General features: G+C 40.8%; 1 protein-coding gene across 6 annotated transcripts in view; it reads right to left on the bottom strand.

Annotated features, from left to right (window-relative positions):
- The window catches only part of LOC117528866 (mediator of RNA polymerase II transcription subunit 13-like), a 219,085-nt gene that overhangs the window by 170,338 nt on the left and 23,525 nt on the right, over positions 1-25,222 (bottom strand). For all 6 annotated transcript variants that reach the window (XM_034191442.1, XM_034191444.1, XM_034191443.1 and 3 more), the window contains exon 2: positions 1,035-1,272. In XM_034191442.1, coding sequence (XP_034047333.1) covers positions 1,035-1,272 — 238 coding nt within the window. The remainder of the gene's footprint in view (positions 1-1,034; positions 1,273-25,222) is intronic.

Below are 25,222 nucleotides of genomic sequence, written 5' to 3'. Positions count from 1 at the left end.
TCAAAGAAATTTATATTAAGATTAAAGACAATGCGGGTGACAGAAACATTTTGAGGAAGCAAAGTTAGTGATGCAAAGAGAATGAACAAAAATATTCAGTATTGCTTGTGCTTTTAAAACAGAAATAAAGGTATTCCCTCAACAACAGTACGTGCATTTGTCATATATCTTCTACACTGACAGACATCTTTCAAGTTGCTTTTTTAGGCCATTAAAGAATAAAAATACTCTCACCTCCTCTTCAATCCATCCCCTTTTTCCTCGAGACTTACCCAGTATGTTATTCTTCTACACACGTGTGCAGTGAGATAATGCAAATGTTTCTATAAATAGGCCCAATAATGCTGACAGTAGCGCTGCTCCAACTGAGATATCTCAAGGTAATTTTCACTAACGCCAACCACACAGTCACATACGGGCAAGAAAAATCTACTGTATTGCTGAGCACTTCATCATAGTGATAACCCTGAAGCAGCAAATAAACATCTGATTTGCAAAGCAAACACATTTCAGATTTGTGCTACGTATATATGAGGCTCGTATAGGACTACGCAACACAAAACTGATCAATGTGCCCGACTCATCTTAAACAAACAGCTAACAGCTTAGATCAGCACCAGACTAAACAGCTTTAATCTACATAATACTCAACAGCGCTTCGCCTTCAACAATACAGCTTATGTGCAGCTTATTGTGCCTCACCCTAAAACTCAAATTTATGGTAACAGTTGGGATGCTACTCAAATGGATGCTTTACATTTTGCTCCTCAATTCAATACGGTTTGTTCAAGTCAGTTAAACATGATAAAACTGTGAGGCTGTAATCCACATAATCATTCCCCAGGCTATATAATTCAGTGCAACATAATAAAAAGTAGCCATAAAATTCTACAGGGCGCGTTCACCTCTCAGCCAAACTTCCAGTACATAAACAGAACCAAAAGTCTACTCCAATGCGATGGGAAAATAATTTAGATTGATACAGCAGGGCAGGGCATCCTTCATCCTTTACACTCCCCTTCTTGCTCACTCACCTTCCAGCTCATGATGAATGACATCAGAGAGGTTGGGCTCTTCCCCCCACCAGAAGATCCAGAGCTCCTTGGCATCAGGCTTGATTTTGCGCCGCCAGACACACAGCAAGTTGGCCTGCACGCAGCGCATGAAGCTGCGCAGAACCGGGTCGTCCTGCGCCGGGGCCGAGATCACCGGCCCGTATTCCCCTCCACTGCGGAAGCTGTAGCAACGCCATTTAATTCCCGTTAACTCCGCCTGGCAAAGGAGAGCAGAAGAGATTGTTATTACATGTAACGTAGAGTATCTTACATCGTGTGGACAAAGAATGATTTTAAAAACAGCTTTGTTGTCACTGACATTGTGTATTAATGTCTGTGTTCAGTGCCTTAAGGATTAAATTCCATGTTAATGTGTCGCGTTGGTGGAATGCACATGTCAACCTCCTCCACATAGAATGCAACCGCAGCACTGTGGGAACCTATGACTTTGTCAATGAACAGCCAAAGTCACATCTCTGATCCATGATACCACTACTGCAAGTCATCTAGGGTGTGGACTGAAGAGGCTGTAACAAACCGCCAAGCAGACCCACCATTATCCTAAAGGAAAAATAGACATTTGTTCTTCAATTCCTGTTACCAGCATCACTTACTTGCCACCAGGGTAACAGATCTGCTCCTATAGCGCCTCCAGTTTCCATAACATCTGTGACATATTGGGCAATTCTATGGTAATGAAATTACAATGGCAACAAAATCTGGCTATATTTTATCTTGCCATTAAAATTTTGCTGATTATTATTGCTTTACTGTAGAATTATTGCATTGTTTACACAGTGCACTGGGCTCAGTGGAGTAAATTCACAAATCTCACAAAAGGCATGCTGCTTTTGTTTTGTTTTGGGGCCTTTTTCCCCCTATTGTTTGCTTTTGTATGCAAGCATGACTGAAAAGTGGGTTGCTTCTGTGTCATTTGTTGTTTGCAAGTAGTTTTTCTATTGTTCTGCTTCTGTTCTGCCTTTACAGCTTCCCAGATTTTATAAATTTGCATTTTGTGTTCTGTCAAAAGGAGAAATGTTATAATTTTAAACAACTATAATTTTTAGTTTCATGTGTTTTGTTGTGTGTGTGTGTGCGTGAATGAATAAAAAATAAGTAGCAGGCACTTAAAATTTTACCTAAAATACATATTTGCACATTTACCAAAAGTTCAGTCATCCGCTCACTAACAATCGTGATCTCCAGCAAACTACCAAAGGAAAGAAAAGAAAAAAGAAAACTTTTTGGAGTTGCCCCGAGTGATGATCAAATTGCTATTATACAATAAGATCACGTCACCTGAACAATCCAAATAAATCATGATTGAATTGACTTTATGGCACAATATCAGCCACCAAAAATATTTTACCTTTGTCAGCAGTGAGCTCAAACTCTTTCCATGAAGAGCCAAGAGGACAAGGATTTTATCACAACCACAGTCACCACTATTAACTATTTGATTCGAGTGGAGATCAACGAAATCACACGCGAGTGAGCTCACAAATACTAAAGTAACCAACCCGCGGAGGCTGTCCAATTATATTTGCACTGCCTTACAGTTTGCAACTTTTGTGTAAATGTTTAAGCTCATTTAATGCCTCCCTGCTGTGTCGTTAGTTTTTTAACTACCTTTTTAAATACCTTGACGCACTGCTGCTGCAGCTGTAAAGATGGAGAGTATGCAATTATTGCAGACAAAAAGGAAAAAATGTAGAGAATGACAGCAATACATAAATGATGGCCTTGAGTAAACACGGGGAATAGACGACTACTGGAGAGACTGAAATTCAGACGTACAAAGCGAGAGAGCGAGAGTGACACGAGAAGTAGAAATGATGTCAGGGTCAATGGCTGGAACCTGGCCCAGCAGCTGTCATCTTCTACATGATTAGTGTTTATGCGGCCAGTGGTAGACCGGATTGTGGCGGCACACCGCCGTGGCATATTTATTAAAGAGCCAGTACAAGAGGCTTCCATTCCACTAGTGATGGAGTCAAACAGCTGTGGCATTTTAAAAATGTGAAATAAGAAAACAAACACGAGCAAACACAAACAATCACACTTGGCTTGTGAGGATTACAGGATCGCAATTGCGGTGCTCACGCTGTCATGTCGATACGGGTGCGTGTTCTGGAAAAGAGTTTGTTCGCCTTTGCCTTTGTTTGCACACACAGAAAGTAGAGAGAGAGAGCGAGAGCAAGCAAAGGTTTTGTTGAACGGGGACTTGGCAGGCAGGGGGGATTCTCCCAGTGCGTGCCACTGCCCTCCTCTCCTGTGTTCATCCAGCTGTGAGGATCATGTTCGGCACACCGGTCCAGGCGCAGAGCCATCCAGCGCCGGCTTTAATGACAGAGGAGGGAACTATGTTGCTTGAGTGTGCTTTGAGGGTGAGAGTGAGGATTCATGTGGGCACGTGCCCAAATCAGAAAACGGCGTACGCAATCTACAGCTACTGTGTACGTGTGCTTGTACTAAATGCAAACACATACAGGATGGTGCAACAGTTTTATGCACAATCTATATACTTGAAACTTTTAGAAATAAACATTTTGTTTTGCATGAATAACTATTAGGCAGACTTTCTTTGAGCTAATCCCATTTTCCAGTATGGATCCACATGCTGATTTGGCACAAGTTTTACACTGGATGCCGCTCCTGATGCAACTCCAGACGTATAAAAAGATAGAGGACGGATAGGTTTTGATTTCCAGATATTCTTGCTGTAAGGCAAGGTCTGTGTGCGCCGCCCTAAATATCACTAAATTATAGCCCCAATTATAATTAAATTAGGTCAAGACAATTAACTGAAAAATGTATTGAAATTGACAGCTGAGACTTAATCTGGCTCATATCTGTTAATTTAGTTCATACTTTAGGGCTTTCAATAGAAGACGTCAGAATCTGACATCTACAAGTTTTGACATCAACATTACAAAAGTCAGACATCACCCCCCACCACCCCATCCACCAATCAATAAATGAGTGACACCCCCTCCCCGTGCCTTTCCACCCAGAATACATTTTGCACTGCAGACATTTTTCCTCCTGAAACGCTCCCTCGATGATCACATGACACAAGATGCTGTTGATCCTTCGGTAAATCAAGCAGTGTGCCTGCCTTCTAAAGGCTGCTACACAGCGTTCCACGTGTATGACAGCTACGTTGCTGAAATAATTTCTGCATGAAGGCAGATTGAATGTGATGCTTTAATGTGAACCCTGTTACAGTTTTGTGATGATTGACAGACAACAGCTGTGTACTGTGTGAAACTGTGTAAACCAAGGCTGCCCAATAAGGGCCCTTGGGGCACATATTGGGCCCGCAGGTACTTTGTATTGAATTGATTGAGCAGGAATGTCTGCAGTTAAGTTTTTGAGTAAAAGGGAGATGTTCCCACACCCTGAGATCTGCCAGTGATGACTAGAAATTAATGTACGCAAACTTTTAAAAAGCTCTAATAATGAATGCTTATTTATTCGTAACTGAGGTAAATGTTTGAAACATTCGTAATACTGATTTGGAGTTTATGTCCCGGCCCTAAAGCAATATGTAAATAAGCAAAATATATAACTCATTTTCAACTTTACAACATACCTTTTTGTGGTGGTGATATAACTATTACGTTTAGATGGTCTCCTGCTTATAAGTATACAGAATTGCTTTTCATCAGGTTTTACAATCATTTAATTACTGATCAATCATCAGCCAGAAATTGCCATTGTGTTATTATTACATAACGGCTGAGTGGATCCTTGTCATTTTATTGGTGCTTTGTATGTCACGTGATATGGATTATTTGTCCAATTTGTGTTGCACTGCATTTAGTGTGCAAATTTGGTTCCATACTTTTGAGGTGTGAAGAGGTGTTCTCTTCACGGATGAATCCCGGTTCACACTGTCCAGGGCAGACGGCAGACAGCGTGTGTGGCGTCGTGTGGGTGAGCGGTTTTCTGATGTCAGTGTTGTGGATCGAGTGGCCCATGGTGGCGGTGGGGTTATGGTATGGGCAGGCGTCTGTTATGGACGAAGAACACAGGTGCATTTTGAATGCACAGAGATACCGTGACAAGATCCTGAGGCCCATTGTTGTGCCATACATCCAAGAACATCACCTCATGTCGCAGCAGGATAATGCACGGCCCCATGTTGCAAGGATCTGTACACAATTCTTGGAAGCTGAAAATGTCCCAGTTCTTGTATGGCCGGCATACTCACCGGACATGTCACCCATTGAGCATGTTTGGGATGCTCTGGACCGGCGTATACGACAGCGTGTACCAGTTCCTGCCAATATCCAGCAACTTCGCACAGCCATTGAAGAGGAGTGGACCAACATTCCACAGGCCACAATTGACAACCTGATCAACTCTATGCGAAGGAGATGTGTTGCACTGCATGAGGCAAATGGTGGTCACACCAGATACTGATTGGTATCCCACCCCAGTAAAACAAAACTGCACCTTTCAGAGTGGCCTTTTATTGTGGGCAGTCTAAGGCACACCTGTGCACTAATCATGGTGTCTAATCAGCATCTTGATATGGCACACCTGTGAGGTGGGATGGATTATCTCAGCAAAGGAGAAGTGCTCACTATCACAGATTTAGACTGGTTTGTGAACAATATTTGAGGGAAATGGTGATATTGTGTATGTGGAAAAAGTTTTAGATCTTTGAGTTCATCTCATACAAAATGGGAGCAAAACCAAAAGTGTTGCGTTTATATTTTTGTTGAGTATAGAATGAAAAAATGGCTAATTTCTGACGTGATTTTTTTTTTTGAGGAAAAACACAGTCTAATTTTGGAAGTACACACACGCGCAAGCGCTGTCCCGCTTGTGTGAGCACGTGCCCAACCGTACATTCACACAAGCAGGACAGCGCTTAGCTTTAAAACAAACATGGTGGAGTTTATAAAGCTGAAAAGCTGACATATATTTTCGCTGGACTGAGGAACTACATGAAGTCTTTTGTTTTTTTGGAAGCACATCACAATTTGGACTTTCACACTTTGGACTTTCGCAGCAGTGGAACACCAAAATGTAAGTCCCTTTTCTGTTGTTTATAAATTAATAAAATATCATATGACAAGGATCTATTTCAGCCATTATATAAAACAAATAATGAATGCCCTTACATTCTTTCAATGGAATATTTAATTTGGTGAAGGCTGGAACATACCATTAGCCTCGTTGAATGGTATGCTCCAGCCTTCACCTCATGAAATATGCGTACCACTGAACTCATAAACAGTCATTATTTGTATACCAGCATGTGCACATATAAAGAAATGAATCTGGGTTTTGTTTTGGTTCACTAATTTGAATATTAAGTGTGCAACTTGACAGTTGATTAGCTCATATAGTGTAATTTTTTTAAGAGACATTTCTTTCTTTTTGTCCTGTCCAGGGTGTACCCCGCCTTTGACTGCTGGGATAGGCTCCAGCACCCCCATGTCCCATAATTGGAGTAAGCAGATATAGAAAATGCACGGATGGATTTCTTTTTGTTTACTTTTTGGAACAGGGATGTCTGGACATTTCATTTGATTTTGCGTTGACCCATGTGGGATTTTGTTTACATTTTTATGAATGTAAAAAATGTTAATTTTTTTCATATTTTCTGGTCATTATTATGAAATTCTGAATCCATCTTCATGTCTTTTAAGAATGACACATCCATTTTTGCAAATGAACTACGTAAACGAGCTCATCTACCTGCTGATGTTCATCTGTACACCGTAGCATCCCTTAACGTATGTACATCCAGCCCAGTCTCACGTTTTTTTTTCGTGCTCCCGTGATGAAATGAGTCAAATTTTCGTAACAGGGTTTTTTTTTAACTCACTATTACTAACCATACTCCTACCCCCAACCTTAACCTAACCTTACTCCTTCCCCCCCCCCCCCCCCGCTTCACTTTTAATTTTGTGCAGCCATCACGAAATGAATTAGAATGAATTCGTGCTGCCGTGATGAAAATGAGGTGCTTTTCGTCACAATATCACAAACCAATAGATTAATGTATATTTTGTGCTGCTGAATCACGACTTGCCGTGAGACTGGGTTGGTACATCACCCCTCAGAACATCCTGAGAGGAGAACGTATCCATAATTACAAGCATGTCCCTCCTGTAATGACAGTGTGTGCAATGGGAGATATAAACACTGGAGCTAGATAAGCCAAGCCCTAAAATTAGCCACGACAAGGTCAAGGATGCCTTTTCTCCCAAAGCAAAGAGGAAGACATCTGCTTGCGCTGCTTTGTCACTCCCAGTCAATGTCAAAAGTTCCTGTGCTGTTTGACACAGCTGTCTTCTCCCACTGAGTCACTAGCAGTGAAAAGAAGCGAGGGAAAGAAAATGTCTGAAACCTATTCATCATTAAGGCAGAATTTTGTTTTATTGGGCTAATAAAGCAGTGAAAGAAAATGTATACTTTTAATACACAAACAGAGGGGGAAAGCTTGTATTCGAGAGTGATGAGCTGTCTGTGTAGAACTGCAGGAGGCGTAAGGGTTCCCTACAGTCAAGAGATGTCTGCAAAAGCATATTAATGTGCACTTCACATGCATGTAAAGAACAGCACCATGTACTCATACCTATTTATCCCTTTAAGAACATGCACATATACAGTATATGCAGTGTACATAGGTAAAAGCTACAGTGTTGTTGACTCAGTCCTGGTCTAACTTCACTATTACCCCTCTAAGGCATAATTCCAGAGGTAACAAATAGCTTATTGTTGTATCGCTGTGCATAAATTATCACTCGTAACACATCAGAGAAAACCTGTTGCATGTGTGAATTAAACTGATGCCACAATGTAGTCTGGGAACACAGCAAAAACACGGCTATTACCTTTGTTACGATAGAGGCTATTATTCTGTTCAAAATCTTGTGTCATGATAAAAAAGTTTTACTGTTTGAGCAATAGTTTTATTGTTGCCAAGTACAAAAGAGTTGTGACATAAAACTGGCATAAAACTGGCAAACTGTGATTACAAAATTTGACTTACATAAACAGTGGGTAAGTGTTGACCAATTAGAGGGCCAATGATATAACCGATTGGGAACATAAAAATAAATAAAAGCATATGCATATAATTAAAGTGTCAATTTAGTGCATGTATATGAGTTAAGCCAAAGACCAAGATGTCACCATGACCTGATGTTAAGTAGGTCACAAAGGTCACATACCACTCACCTGTGAACCTGTCCAGGATTTTGGTACAGAAAGCTTGTGTATCCAAAATGAAAGGTATACCTAGAGGTGTAGATTTAACACTGTAATAAAATGTTCACCATGACCTACTTTTAACTATGTCATGATTATCACAGAGGTCATAAGAAAGGTCACAGAGTGCTCATGTGCAAAATTATCCAAGATGCTGGTCCACAGAGCAAGTGTATGCAATATGAAAGCCATACCTGGAAGGGTTGAGGAGTTATCGTAGTGACAAGGGGTTTGATAGACACACGCTACCCAATTTAGTGACTTCCTTTCCTGAGAGCCAGGGAAAAAAAAAAAAAAAATGCTAAAGCATCCCCCACAGTGGAAAAGGATATTAATTCCAGGGACCTAAGAACATGTTAGCTAACTCAAATTTTATTTTCTTGGTGGTGATGACATGTTTGGTGTTTTGGGACAATCAATGTCAAAATAGCGGTCAACTCAGTGAGCAAATACTGTATGTATCCAAAGCAGCAAACTCTTTTCTGCAGCAAACTCTTTTCTTTCACGGTACAAAACAGAAATCAAACATTATTCTATGCAACAGTTTCTGTCTCTCCTGGATACCAACACAGGGGAAAAAAAGGCAACGAGGTTAAGGAAAAGTCTATGGATTTTGTTCCACTGTCAATAAAGCCAGCACTCTTCCAAAGCCTGTGTTCTGTAGGTTAGCTGGTTCAAATTCTGACTGAGTCCAGAACCAAAAACAAGAGCTTTACCTTCCATTGCAAAGACGGACCAAAGCTTTGACCTTACTCTCACCTCTATTATCTATCTCGTCTCCAGTCTCCCTCTCATCTCTTAACACTCTCTTGCTGGAAGGAAGCCTAGTGAATGCACCCAGGGTCTTTCACTAACTCCCTCACTCTTGTTTATTGTTCAGTTTAAGTTGCTCTGTGCACTAAACAGAAACCAGATAACAGCTACCCTACGTTTCAAACTACTTTGTGTTAACAAAAACTTGGCGATTATCTGCACATGCCTATTCAAATCTCTGGCAAAATACATGTCTCTTGCAACTAGACAACATTTTAAAATCAATCTTCAGCTTTTGTATTTTGAAATAGGCATCTCACCATCAGACCAGAATTTTTAATAATTTCCTACATAAGGTGAACTTAATCCAAAGCATAATCAGACGAGTCAACATTGTCGTGTAGAAATTATTGACATTCATGCAGTTCACCAACTAGTTACAGGGGGAGTGCACCTTCCTGTGATTGTGTTACCTTTTCAGAATAAAGCCCTGGTCAGACCGAATAACGAACGATGAATAATGAGCATGAATTTTTTTGTGCGAGTCAAATTATTCAAGAAACGTGTGAGAATAATGGCTCTTAGAGGCAGATTATTCGGCTAACAAGGCTCATCTCTGAGAGTGGCGCTAATTTCAAGAAGTTCAAAATTTAGCAAAAATAGCATGGGGCGATTTGTGTACAAGGTACTATGAGGACATAAGAGGCATGTTAGTGGTGAGTACGAGGCTGTTAGGGACCCATTATCCGAGCACCTGGCGGCTACGAGGACAGGACAGGCTACCTGGAACAGAGCAGGTTCTACTCTGAGAAAACCCTTGCGCCTTTTTTAACATCTGTTTGCTGCAATTCCTTCAGAAGAACATCATATACGTGGCTCATTATTCAAATAATCACTGAAATTTCTCACAGATCCGTACGTGGCTCATTATTCATGGCTTTATTATTTGGTCTGACCAGGGCTTAAAGATCTTACAGTGCAATATTGATGTTAAAATTCATTATAAAGCATATTCAGGAAAACATGTTATCATTAGTAGCTTCTGCAGCTGCAGAAAGGAAAACAAAAGCACAATTTCCGCTTTGTGTAGTACTGTGCATTAACTGTGTAACAACAGCATAGTTGGACTATCAAATGCATACCAGATATGCAAAATATGTAATATTTGGCAGGTCTGCACAATCTGTTTTGCAACCAAAGGTCAACCTCAGACATGTGCTTGTAATAAACCTGATATGGAAGTCAAACTGTAATCTTTACCATATTGTATATAGCTTGAATCAAAAGTGTTACATCAAGTCTCCAAGAAGAGGGTTGCATTTCCAATCAGAGGTTTCAAGCTCCCTACACTGGTTTGTCAAACAAAGGTCTGAAACCTGGAGAGATGTACTGTTTGAAACCCAGATGTTTTACAATGAGGTAGAAATCTACATTACATTACTCAAAGTTTTCTCAAAAACCTGTGGGATGTCTAGAACATCCCATCATGCAACCATCTGCATGATTGTTGTTTTCTACCCATGCAGCAAAACACACATGCACATTGGTGCATTCACTTAGGCAGGGCTGGGACAGAGAAAGTAATGCACGAACATGAGCTTGCAGAACACCTCCTTCCACTTTCATCATACTGTAAACTGCTGGTAACACAATTTATGACACATATGAAACTGATACAGCGGCTATTGGCATTTACAGTACTAGTAAAGAAAAAGGTAAGAAAACGGAAATAGAAAATAACTAACATGATAAGACACATTACAGAGCAGAACAACATCGTATAAGAGAGGTGCCACTTCTTTAAAAATCTTACAACACTGTAAGAGCCTCATTCTGACAAAGGAGGTACTTTAGGCAATTGTGAGACAGCTTGTATCAGCAGTTGTACCTTCTCTGGCACAGGGAAACACTTATTCTGACAGAGGAGCATAGCATTCTCATCAACGTCAAATCTGTTTAGACACTTGACAAGCTGCCAATATTTGGGGTGCGTTCAGCTTGTTTGTGATGCCTGCAAGTCTTTAGATAAGAATATCAAACACATCCAACACTATCCACTGTGCACTGATTTAATGTCAAAGAACAGCCAAAACTTCATTATTTCTAAGAGTCACTGTGAAGAATTTGGCCTAATACAACTTATTTGAAGCTGCAGGTTCAACAGAAGTTCTCTTCATTCTTAAATCTTTTTTTAATGGCAGTTTCCTGTGAATGCTATTTGATCCCAGAATCCTCCTTTAATGGGAGCTGAAATGTGAATTGTGACTATGAGAAAGAAGGATACTTGGAAGGTCTGAGCAGTACTAAGAAAAATTTTAAAATGTTTTAAGTGTTTGGGAAGGGTTCTTTCCTTCCCAACCACAGGGATTTTTTTTTTAACACTTTAGGTTCCCATTGTAGTGAAAATCCTTAAATTGTTTGAGTCATCTTTGAAACAAACAACGTTCCCTTGAGATTTAGAATAGACATCACGCTACTGTCGATTGTGACCTCTGCTGATTACACCCAACATATGTGCTAATGCTCGTACGGAGCCTTTGGTGACTGTAGCATTGTACATTTTGAAACATTTCTTTTCAAGAATCAGTTAGATATGAAATGAGGCTTCATTTTGCACAGTACATGAGGTCTTCCTTCTGATTTGGACACAAATGTATTGAGTTTGCCATCACTAATTTGCAGTACCAATGAAAAGATTTATCGACCTCAGCACAGGTTGTATTGTTGGTGATCACTCACTGTCTGCTGGAGCTGCACTATATTAGAAAACTGGCATTACGATGTTTTTTCTGCAATATATATATATATATATATATATATATATATATATATATATATATATATATATATATATATATATATATAGTGAGATGTGAAAAATCAAGAATTCTAACATATGTAACTTGAATAGCTCTATTTGTAAAGAATGACTCATTCTACAATGAAAAGAATGATTTTGTAGGAAGATTCATCTGCATGGAGTATAAAACTTAAGGCCTTTTTATGTTTCTACTACTCCGTAACTCCATGGCCATGGCAACGCTTTATCATAGGTAACATGTTGGTGAGTGACGCAATGCAATTCAACGGCAGAACAGCAGGGGCATGATTTTTATTTTTTTGTGAAGACAAGCCTACTATCCCATGATGTCTTTTGACCTTTGGGGTTTTTACGTAATTATTGTATGGCCTTGCCTTACAATATAAAGCGCCTTGGGGCAACTGTTTGTTGTGATTTGGTGCTATATAAATAAAATTGAATTGAATGTCTATGGTCGTGAACAGGGATGGGTATTGATAAGATTTTATCGATATCGATACCATTAACGATTCTGCTTATCGATCCGATTCCTTATTGATTCCCTTATCGGTACCTCTTGTGAATTTTCTGTGTACTAAAAGTAGGTTTGACAGGTTTTCTATGTCAACAACATTTTACTGAGTCTTAAAGTAAATAAATGTGAAATTGGTCACTGGTTCCTTAAACTCTGGACATAAATAGAAATAAACAAAATCTGTAGTTTTTGTCAAAAAGCATTTCCTTTCAGACATTATTGGCATTAATGTCTTTCCATACATCTGAGCTGAGCTCTTGCAGCTGGCTGTGCTGCACATCAGGATGTAATTCATAAAGAATGCAGGACATCTCATTTTGTGAGGGAAAAAAACATTTTAGTCAATTGTAGTTTATTGTTTGTATTACAGCGTTTGGAAAGAGGTGTCATTTTATTTAAAGCGGCGATTCACTTTGAAGTTATTAATTCTGACCGAACTCTGTCTCAGCAGAGAGGCGCCTTTGGAGCTGTGCCAACGGAACAGAGGACGATTCTCGTTTCTTGACTGCAACAAGACAAGAGTCCCAGTTAGTGACTTTAATCCACACAAAAGTGACTCACAATTAACATATTTTAATTCCGCTTCTGAAGAGCAGCAAATCAAAGAACCAAGGAGCCAGCGGATTGAAGCATTGCTTTGTTCGTAGAGAAATTATCATTTTCCCGACAAAAACACCCTCAAAAACAACAGCTGCTCTGAAGGGCTGATAAGGGAATCGTTAAGCAAAAAGACTATTGATATCGGTGGATGTAATCATTTCTTAACGATACCCGAAAAGAACCGGTTCTCGATACCCAATCCCTTTCGTGAAAGTCACTGATTGTGAAACTGGACAAATGAGATTCCAGAAATGATGTAGTTAGAGGACTAATCACACCCTGTAAGGTTTCCGTGTGGTTTTTTGTCATCTCGATGTCTAGTTACAATTCTTGGGAGGTGCATGTCAGGCTACAGAGAGGGGTTCGGACAAGGTTCGCAAAAATGCAGAGGGCTCTGCATGGCTACGGAGTTCCAGATACGGAGTAGCATAAATTAGGCTTCATTTTAGAAAAGAATGAAAGGCTGCAAGAACTCTCATCAAATCACAGGTAAACTAAATTCCATACAACTTGGAATGATTTTGTTTTAGCAGCCATTCATGTGTTTTTCTGGCGTTTCGCTCATTTTCAACACAGTTCTAGCCAAATATAATATTGCTAAGCTAAGCTAACCTAACCTTTGCCATTTTACGGAGAAGAGCTACCTTCCCGGTCAAATACAACACAAAGAAAACATACTGACATTTCAAGCAGGCTGTCACATTTCCAGGAATCTTCTTCCCGACAATTTAATACTGAGGAGCACAAAGAAGCACCCAAAGTTTATCACAACTTACAGCTAACATGACGTGCAGTGGTCACCTGCCACTTACTTGGACAAAAATAATAAAAATAAAACCCCTATGCAAGAACTCTCTTGTGAGTTTTTACATTTGCCAATGAAGTTGGAGGTTATGTTATCACCCATTTGTTTGGTTGGTTGGTTGTTTGTCTGTCTGAACAACCTGAAGCTCACCAGTTTTCATATGACATTATGAAATCTTTAAGGAGGATTCATATCCTGACAGGCAAGAACTGATTCATTTTTCAAGGTCATGGGTCAAAGGGCAAAGTCAGGAAAACGCTTGGAAAATGGGGAAAATCCCTATCTTTAACACTAAACGAATTTTGAAAAAATCATAACTCTGTCAAAAAAGATAAAATTTCTGTCATATTTGACAGCATTATGTAGGGTGGGATCCTTTATCAACTGACAGGTTGATCTTGATCTGATCCAGATTACAGATTTTGTGGCCATTTAAACTTAACACTGAAAACCCCATTTAATGTATATTTTACATTATATCTTAATCAAATGTGCCCCAATCACTCTCATATCTGAAAGTGAGGTGCAGACTGACACTCACTATCGCCTGACAAAGTTTGATCCGAATCTGATCCGGATTGTGGATTTTGTGGACATTTAAATATTGAAAAGCCCATTTGGTGTACATTTTGCTTTATATCTCAATGAAAAGTGCCTCAATCACTCTCACTTGTGACAATGAGGTGAAAACTGACACTCTCAACAAATAGACTAAGTTTAGTCTGCATCCGATCCGTATTGTGGATTTAGTGGGTATTTGATACTTTTTAACATTGAAAAGCCCTTTTGATTTTGTATTACATTTTAGCTTATGAGAAGCCACTTCTAACAGGACTTTGACCTTGAAAATTTTTTGCAAGGTAAACATTTGTGGAATTGAAAACTAGTGTTGGCAGACGCCTGTGCTCTATGAGCACTGTACTATACTTTTAGTTTAATTTGTTTTGTTTTTTAATCAAGCAACAAAAAAAATGTTGAGTGATGTGTTTGATTTAACTTGCACTGCTTGACATTGTAGGTCAGGCGGTGCAACTACTGCGCACGTGCATATGGTGACAACAATGCTGAAATGATATACTGTGCAACTTGACTCTCCACTGTTATTTTGTGACGTCATGTAAAAACACATTAGGTCTACAACAAAAACACTGCACACTGAGTTGAAAAAAAAGTGGTACTACATTCTCTACATCTCATCTATAAGCAAGCAAATTTGAATTACACCGATTCTCTCTTTAAAAAATATTTCCATACCATTAAAAAAATAAAACATACTATCCAGAGTACTGATTCCACCCCACCCCTAATATATACCGTGCTCTCAAGTGAATGCTGGGAAGTCACCAGTTACGACAGGGAGTGACTCCCAGTCATCAATTAACCCACTGAAATCAAATTAACCCACAAGGAGTTGAGCTTCCCGCTAGCGTTTTACACCCTAAATGAAGAGCAGTGCACATTACAGCACTCCTGAGCGAGCGAGAGGCACACAAAAGCGCCAAACAGGTGGAAAAAGAAGGACCTATGGGGCTGCAGACACTAAACAGATGCTTTTGCTTTGCCTTCAGCTGCCACCTTTACAAGGCCCTACAAAACAAGGGACTGTCATCTGATCTGTGTTCTGCTGCAGCATCCAGCCCTGGGAGGTGAGCAAGCCAAGCAACCTAATTAGAACAGTGACAGTCCCCAGGGCTGAGTGACGGATAGACCTGCCAATCACACTGCAGAAAGCCTCCATCATGCTACGACCTGACACAGGGACGGGCAGAGGAGGAGCGCCAACGGTGTTAGGAGGCCGACAAGTACGAGCGTGGGACACTTAGTGACTGTTGGCACTGAAAGGGCTGAGAAGATCCCCAACCGTTTGCCAAGTAAAACAGCACCAAGCTGCTCTTAAAGCGTTAAGGGACATGCTAAAGCAGCAGCACTCTGGCCTGAATTATTAACGTGCAAATAAATAAACTAGCCTCACTAGCATCTCTTTTGTAACTTAACTGTGACACGCGGGCGAGCGGGGAGAAACGAGAGAAAGACATGGACAAAGACAGAAAACCGCAAATCGAAAACAACGAAAAACAAAGCATGGAGAGGAAAGTTTCCATAAGAGTTACTAAGCAACATATAACATCTGTAGAAAATGAACAAGGCACTCAATTTTTTGAGATTTCAGTCTACATGGTCACAGCAAAGATACATTTCAAGCACCTCAAAAAGGAGAGGACTGTAATTCTGCACATGCTGTCTCTCACACCAACCTCATTCCTTTGCAGCTGGATTTCATAAATACTAATTTGGATAATGAGATTATCAAACAGCAGGAAAATAATGTTGCTTTTTTTGCTTCCCACCACTACACTTAACACATAACTGCAGCAAACTCAATGAGTTTCTTTAGTGAGGGAGTGATTTAAATGTTATTAAAAAATTATTCACAGTAGTAATTGTATAATTAGCGCTGCATGGAGACTTACAAAATGTCTACAAGTAGTTAAAAGGGTGTTTGTTGCTGAAATTGGCCAAATGGCACACAAGAAAAATGAAAAATCTCTCATTTGGCTTGTAATTTCCTGCACTAATTTTTACCACAGGGATGTTTTTCAGATAAAATGCCAGTATTGCAAAAGCAAGCATGCTCTTTTACATGGCTCATTCTTTTCTGTATATCTGTAATAATCTGTAGCCTTTTCTTATAACTTCACTTTTCTGAGAAGTCACACATCACACTGCCCCCAAAATTTGCATGAACACGGCTGATAGGTTCCAGTTAATTTTTTTGAAGAACGAACCTGGCTGACGATAGACAAGAGAAGGCACGCAGAATTTCCAGATTTTCTACAAGATCTTCTTTTTCGCCAAATAAAAGTGACATGTCATGGTAGTCAGTGACATGGTGTGGATTGCTTGCCTCTACTGGTGGTTGGCTCTCACTGCGGTATTGTATCACTTCCTGTTCCGGAGCACAGCGGTGTTTTGCTGTATCTGTTAGCTGTTTAATCTGCGCAGTTAGATTGATCTAGTTACCTAGATAACGATTTGTTTCACAGTGTAATCTTCACGTGCCTTAACTAAAGCACTCCCTCTGCTGAATCACCTCTAAATTATTTACACATTATTCACTTTGTGTGTTTTTAGGATTCCGCTAGCTTAGCGCAGCTACTAGCTCTTAGCCGGTTTAGCATGGCGGCTTCTCCTGTCTCTCCCGCACTTTTCTGCTCTGGGTGTGAAATGTTTAGTTATTCCTCGGCCTCCTTAACAGTAATGGTACTTGTAATAAGTGTAGCTTATTCGTAGCTTTGGAGGCCAGGCTGGGCGAATTGGAGACTCGGCTCCGCACTGTGGAAAATTCTACAGCTAGCCAGGCCCCTGTAGTCGGTGCGGACCAAGGTAGCTTAGTCGCCGTTAGTTTCCCTCTGGCAGATCCCGAGCAGCCGGGAAAGCAGGCCAACTGGGTGACTGTGAGGAGGAAGCGTAGTTCTAAACAGAAGCCCCGTGTACACCACCAACCCGTTCACATTTCTAACCGTTTTTCCCCACTCGACGACACACCCGCCGAGGATCAAACTCTGGTTATTGGCGACTCTGTTTTGAGAAATGTGAAGTTAGCGACACCAGCAACCATAGTCAATTGTCTTCCGGGGACCAGAGCAGGCAACATTGAAGGAAATTTGAAACTGCTGGCTAAGGCTAAGCGTAAATTTGGTAAGATTGTAATTCACGTCGGCAGTAATGACACCCGGTTACGCCAATCGGAGGTCACTAAAATTAACATTGAATCGGTGTGTAACTTTGCAAAAACAATGTCGGACTCTGTAGTTTTCTCTGGGCCCCTCCCCAATCGGACCAGGAGTGACATGTTTAGCCGCATGTTCTCCTTGAATTGCTGGCTGTCTGAGTGGTGTCCAAAAAATGAGGTGGGCTTCATAGATAATCGGCAAAGCTTCTGGGGAAAACCTGGTCTTGTTAGGAGAGACGGCATCCATCCCACTTTGGATGGAGCAGCTCTCATTTCTAGAAATCTGGCCAATTTTTGTTAAATCCTCCAAACCGTGACTATCCAGGGTTGGGACCAGGAAGCAGCGTTGTAGTCTTACACACCTCTCTGCAGCTTCTCTCCCCCTGCCATCCCCTCATTACCCCATCCCCGTAGAGATGGTGCCTGCTCCCAGACCACCAATAACCAGCAAAAATCTATTTAAGCATAAAAATTCAAAAAGAAAAAATAATATAGCACCTTCAACTGCACCACAGACTAAAACAGTTAAATGTGGTCTATTAAACATTAGGTCTCTCTCTTCTAAGTTCCTGTTAGTAAATGATATAATAATTGATCAATATATTGATTTATTCTGCCTTACAGAAACCTGGTTACAGCAGGATGAATATGTTAGTTTAAATGAGTCAACACCCCCGAGTCACACTAACTGCCAGAATGCTCGTAGCACGGGCCGAGGCGGAGGATTAGCAGCAATCTTCCATTCCAGCTTATTAATTAATCAAAAACCCAGACAGAGCTTTAATTCATTTGAAAGCTTGACTCTTTAGTCTTGTCCATCCAAATTGGAAGTCCCAAAAACCAGTTTTATTTGTTATTATCTATCGTCCACCTGGTCGTTACTGTGAGTTTCTCTGTGAATTTTCAGACCTTTTGTCTGACTTAGTGCTTAGCTCAGATAATTATAGTGGGCGATTTTAACATCCACACAGATGCTGAGAATGACAGCCTCAACACTGCATTTAATCTATTATTAGACTCAATTGGCTTTGCTCAAAATGTAAATGAGTCCACCCACCACTTTAATCATATCTTAGATCTTGTTCTGACTTATGGTATGGAAACTGAAGACTTAACAGTATTCCCTGAAAACTCCCTTCTGTCTGATCATTTCTTAACATTTACATTTACTCTGATGGACTACCCAGCAGTGGGGAATAAGTTTCATTACACTAGAAGTCTTTCAGAAAGCGCTGTAACTAGGTTTAAGGATATGATTCCTTCTTTATGTTCTCTAATGCCATATACCAACACAGTGCAGAGTAGCTACCTAAACTCTGTAAGTGAGATAGAGTATCTCGTCAATAGTTTTACATCCTTATTGAAGACAACTTTGGATGCTGTAGCTCCTTTGAAAAAGAGAGCTTTAAATCAGAAGTGCCTGACTCCGTGGTATAACTCACAAACTCGCAGCTTAAAGCAGATAACCCGTAAGTTGGAGAGGAAATGGCGTCTCACTAATTTAGAAGATCTTCACTTAGCCTGGAAAAAGAGTCTGTTGCTCTATAAAAAAGCCCTCCGTAAAGCTAGGACATTACTACTCATCACTAATTGAAGAAAATAAGAACAACCCCAGGTTTCTTTTCAGCACTGTAGCCAGGCTGACAAAGAGTCAGAGCTCTATTGAGCCGAGTATTCCTTTAACTTTAACTAGTAATGACTTCATGACTTTCTTTGCTAATACAATTTTAACTATTAGAGAAAAATTACTCATAACCATCCCAAAGACGTATCGTTATCTTTGGCTGCTTTCAGTGATGCTGGTATTTGGTTAGACTCTTTCTCTCAGATTGTTCTGTCTGAGTTATTTTCATTAGTTACTTCATCCAAACCATCAACATGTCTATTAGACCCCATTCCTACCAGGCTGCTCAAGGAAGCCCTACCATTATTTAATGCTTCGATCTTAAATATGATCAATCTATCTTTATTAGTTGGCTATGTACCACAGGCTTTTAAGGTGGCAGTAATTAAACCATTACTTAAAAAGCCATCACTTGACCCAGCTATCTTAGCTAATTATAGGCCAATCTCCAACCTTCCTTTTCTCTCAAAAATTCTTGAAAGGGTAGTTGTAAAACAGCTAACTGATCATCTGCAGAGGAATGGTCTATTTAAAGAGTTTCAGTCAGGTTTTAGAATTCCCATACCCGTACCATATCACCCCAATAGAGCGCTTCGCTCTCAGACTGCACGCTTACTTGTAGTTCCTAGGGTTTGTAAGAGTAGAATGGGAGGCAGAGCCTTCAGCTTTCAGGCTCCTCTCCTGTGGAACCAGCTCCCATTACTTAAAAAGCCATCAGTTGACCCAGCTATCTTAGCTAATTATAGGCCAATCTCCAACCTTCCTTTTCTCTCAAAAATTCTTGAAAGGGTAGTTGTAAAACAGCTAACTGATCATCTGCAGAGGAATGGTCTATTTGAAGAGTTTCAGTCAGGTTTTAGAATTCCCATACCCGTACCATATCACCCCAATAGAGCACTTCGCTCTCAGACTGCATGCTTACTTGTAGTTCCTAGGGTTTGTAAGAGTAGAATGGGAGGCAGAGCCTTCAGCTTTCAGGCTCCTCTCCTGTGGAACCAGCTCCCAATTCAGATCAGGGAGACAGACACCCTCTCTACTTTTAAGATTAGGCTTAAAACTTTCCTTTTTGTTAAAGCTTATAGTTAGGGCTGGATCAGGTGACCCTGAACCATCCCTTAGTTATGCTGCTATAGACTTAGACTGCTGGGGGGTTCCCATGATGCACTGAGTGTTTCTTTCTCTTTTTGCTCTGTATGCACCACTCTGCATTTAATCATTAGTGATTGATCTCTGCTCCCCTCCACAGCATGTCTTTTTCCTGGTTCTCTCCCTCAGCCCCAACCAGTCCCAGCAGAAGACTGCCCCTCCCTGAGCCTGGTTCTGCTGGAGGTTTCTTCCTGTTAAAAGGGAGTTTTTCCTTCCCACTGTCGCCAAGTGCTTGCTCACAGGGGGTCGTTTTGATCGCTGGGGTTTTTACGTAATTATTGTATGGCCTTGCCTTACAATAGAAAGCACCTTGGGGCAGCTGTTTGTTGTGATTTGGCGCTATATAAATAAAATTGATTGATTGATTGATGTCAAGAAACGCACCAGTATTACCAACTGCCAAGATAAGATCACAGAGCAGTCTGTGTGTGTGCTACAAAACTGACACATTTGCATTTTTCTAGCTACACAAGATTCCTCAACAAGAGCAGGCGTATTTGTTTTTGTTGGACGGGGTTTCCCCATGTCATTGGGGATTCCCTTAATGTATCCTTAGTTTGTACAGGTTGGGGTATATTTAAAGACAGCGGCGTCTACAAAACCGGGTGCCAGCTCAACCCCAAAACTGTGCTATTAATCTTTCATTACAACATATCATGTACAGCACACTACATATTATGTATACCATGGAGGACTGGAACAATACAGATGAGTCTTAACACAGAGCGGTAGCGTGACCAGGAATCAAACCCAGTGTCACAGACCGAACGGTCCCCCTTTAAAAATTGGTCCGCCCTGCCTTCACTGCACATGCTGAATTTATGTGGAAATGACTGGAGTGCAGTTTTAAGCAGAAATGAGGTGATAATCAGTGAACCGGGGCTGACGAACAGAAATGATGCATGTGCAGTGAAGGCAGGGTGAACCGATTGTTAGGGAGGACGTTATGTTGGTGAGACCGGGTCTACATATTGGTAGCCCAACTGCTCGTGAGCTACCTCCTCTACATTCTTGTTCTATATTCAGCACTCTTAAGTCCCTAAGCCATAAATATTAAAACTGCATACTATTATTGATGAAATTACTGAAGAGTGTTGCTGGAGGCTGACAAATATTTGTGTCACACCAAAGTTCATTTATTGCTCATTTTGTGTTTGACCTTTGGTAAAATCTGTCAAGATCACTAATGTGAATTCTGTACAAAAAAAAAAAAAAAAAACTGGTGTATGTTCATTTGATGGGAAGTACTTCCCACAACTGAAGTTTGAATAACATCTGAGGTGGTCACAGCTTGTCAATGCCTGAGACAAACAATTTAATCAATTTAATTCAATTTAATCAACTTATAAAGTGCCAAATCACAACAAAAGCTGTCTCAAGGCGCCTCACACAGAACAGTTCAACATAAAAATTAAAATAAATAAATAAAAATTAAAAAATTCAAATACATAATTGAAAACAGAAAAAAAGAATAAAACAGATAAAAAAATTTAAACTATTAATAAGAAAGAGAATAAAAACAGGTTTTAAGTCTTGACTTAAAAATGTCCACGGACTCCGACTGCCCCACGGTTGTAGGAAGACCATTCCACAGAGCGGGTGCACGATAAGAAAAAGCTCTCTGACACTCTGACGACTTCTTCACCCTGTGAACACAGAGAAGTTCCACATCCTGCAACTGCAAAGCCCGAGCCGGCACGTAGGGTTCCACCAGATCGGCCAGATAAGACGGCACCAGTCCATGAACAACTTTATGTCAATAACAAAATCTGCTCTCACAGAGACAGGGAGCCAGTGTAAAGATGCCAAAATAGGTGTGATATGTTCAAACCTTCTGCTTCATGTCAAAAGTCTGACAGCTGCTGCAAACGAGGTGGTAAACTCTTCATTGTAGATAAAAGAACTGAAAAGGCCTTAAAGGTAGCTATGTGTCTTCTGGCCTGTGTGTGAGGGCCAACACAGTAAGTTCACCTAATGTCACATCTGAACAGGTTTCAACCTGCATCTCATTGGCTGCTGCCTTAAATCTGTTGTCTGCTTGCTTAGTGGGAGTGGCAACAAAGCGGAGTTGAAATACCACAGTCCTCCACACTCCTGGTATCACATTTGACACACGAACACACAGAGAAATTCTTCTGTGCTTCCCATCCCCTCTTTAGACCACATACAACATCCCAAAGGCATGTTTATACCTTTATTAGCGCCGTCTGACCTAAAAACCTGCCACATTGCTCTAGGCTCAATCTGTCTGTGATCTATTCTTCTGGTGTTTTTGCCAATATTCTGGAAAGTCCAGCTATTCTGCAAAGCAAGTCCAGATTGAAATTGAGCTGTACAAATTTTCATTAGCATCTGTAAACATCATGGGTGTCTGCCTAATTCAAGATGAGAGGGAGCGCTGCTTGGTAGAGCAGGGAGAATCAATGCGCCACAAATGGCCGTGAATCAACAGTCTGCACATAATCTGTTTGTTCTCATCAAGTGCCTCTCTGATTGGTCGGAGATAATCTCTGAATGGAACATGACCACATGATAATTAGAATGTGCAACAGCGCAGCAGACAACATTAATGTTTTCTTCTCTCCTGTTGTGTTGCAGCTCTAAAATACTCCCTTTAACCCAGAGTGTGTTTCAACTGCAATTGAATCCCAGCCATCCATGATATTGGCAATGCTGTCTGGATTGCAGGAAATATATGCATGGTCACATGCAAAAGCGATAACTAAATAAATTTCCCCTGTCAGGATGCCTGCAGTTAGGTGAAGATATTGCAAGCACATCTTTTGCATAATTGCACTGTGACCCAGCAGTGTCAACAAATACTAATTTAATCCAATTTTAACACATATTTAAAATAGTTGGGAGGACAATGGTGCTAATTTAGAGGCAGAAAAACACAGATACCTAAGAAAAATGTCACTGAGCCAGCTGGAGTCTCTTTTGTAGATAACAACAGCTCCAGTTCAGAGTGTTATTAAACTCAGCAACAGTAGCAGCACTTTGACTACCGCATATATCGTAACTATCTATGCCATATAAGTAGCTATCTTGCCAGCAGCACTTGGCCGGCTCTTGCTCATTTTTGCCAATCCTCCTTTCCCGCTCAGCCTTCTGTCGCTCTGCACACATGCAGGGACACCAGTGGGCGCTAAGAATAGAACACAGCTGGCACTGCAGGGCTTACATATTTCACACTCAAGCCACCGTGCTCCAAAACACGCCTGCCCATCCCGTCCCTTTTCCAGCTTTAGAACCAGCGGTGGTTCCCTCCCTCCCTTTCCTGTCTTTGAACCGTTCTTCACCTCCGTGGCAGGACCCTGACAAGCCTACTGTGCAGATAAGATCCAAGACTGCACTTAGGTACAATTTACTAGAAATCTTTTGTTCTGATTTCGACTGTTACTCCGCCTCAGTTCTCTCACATGCTTGTGCATATTTTTATTACCGATAGCACACTGTTTATTTTGAAACTGTGACCGACAGTCCATAAACACGTTCACACAGGTGGGCAACTGCTGGGTTGAGTAATTTTACAATAACAAGGGATTCCCTCTGCAGTCACGTCTGCTGATTAGTGTGACATAGGCTCAAGGTGAAGCCGGGGTGAGCCGTCAAGACTTCGACAGACCAAGCCGAAGCCACATGTTGAATGTCAGGGTACGACAGTTTTTAGTAAGAGGCAACCAGATGGACCAAACACTGATCCTCTACTTGTGCCAATTCCCTCTTTATATCATTTTCAGCTGGACCAAACTGCCACGAATGGCGACACACTGCTCCAACTGCTGCCTCCTTCTCATTCCGACACAGCCTACCAATATCTGCCACCATTAATTAGTACTATATGCAAATAATGGCTCTACTAAAAATACCCATACCTTGATTACCTGCTTCTTCTTACAAGCTGCTACAGCAACTCACCTGCCATAAATCAAGAATCCCCTGTTAACTGTATTCTCCTCGCAACATCTCTTACTGCTTTATGTCTGTTTCAGCCCCTGACATCATTATTATACATACAGGATCTCTATTGGAATACAGTTTGGCTAATGAGCACCTTTTAGTTGATCACATTAGACCTGCACTTGAGGACACTTAATTACCAGCGTTGCACTCCACGCGGTCCTGTCGGGGGGGGGGGGGGGTAGCCGAAATCCTTTAATTAGTGATTCTGCATTCTACCTGTATGCTTGTACAAGCCTTTGTCTTTGGGATATATTCACATCCAAAACAAAGGCTATTAAATATGCGTTATGTATACATGCATGTGTGCATTTTCATTTACGACGCATATATGTCAGTGTGGATATGTGGGTATTTGAGCATGCCTTTATTTTCTGACATTTCTGTGATAATATGAAGGGTGTTTGAATTTTTTTTATCATGTCTGCAAGTTTTACAGCAGCGTTTCCATCCTGATGTTGAAAACAAAAATGTGACATCAAATACGAGGGCTGTCAATAAAGTAACGGTCCTTTTTATTTTTTTCAAAAACTATATGGATTTCATTCATATGTTTTTACATCAGACATGCTTGAACCCTCGTGCGCATGCGTGAGTTTTTCCACGCCTGTCGGTGACGTCATTCGCCTGTGAGCACTCCTTGTGGGAGGAGTCGTCCAGCCCCTCGTCGGAATTCCTTTGTCTGAGAAGTTGCTGAGAGACTGGCGCTTTGTTTGATCAAAATTTTTTCTAAACCTGTGAGACACATCGAAGTGGACACGGTTCGAAAAATTAAGCTGGTTTTCAGTGAAAATTTTAACGGTTGATGAGAGATTTTGAGGTGATTCTGTCGCTTTAAGGACTTCCCACGGTGCGAGACGTTGCTCAGCGCTCTCAGCCGCCGTCGTCAGCCTGTTCAAGCTGAAAACCTCCACATTTCAGGCTCTATTGATCCAGGACGTCGTGAGAGAACAGAGAAGTTTCAAAAGAAGTCGG

The sequence above is a fragment of the Thalassophryne amazonica genome, chromosome 17, assembly GCF_902500255.1.
Source record: "Thalassophryne amazonica chromosome 17, fThaAma1.1, whole genome shotgun sequence".
NCBI lineage: Eukaryota > Metazoa > Chordata > Actinopteri > Batrachoidiformes > Batrachoididae > Thalassophryne > Thalassophryne amazonica.
The sequence above is the reverse complement of the archived record's forward strand: the minus strand, read 5'-3'. Positions and strand labels throughout refer to the sequence as shown.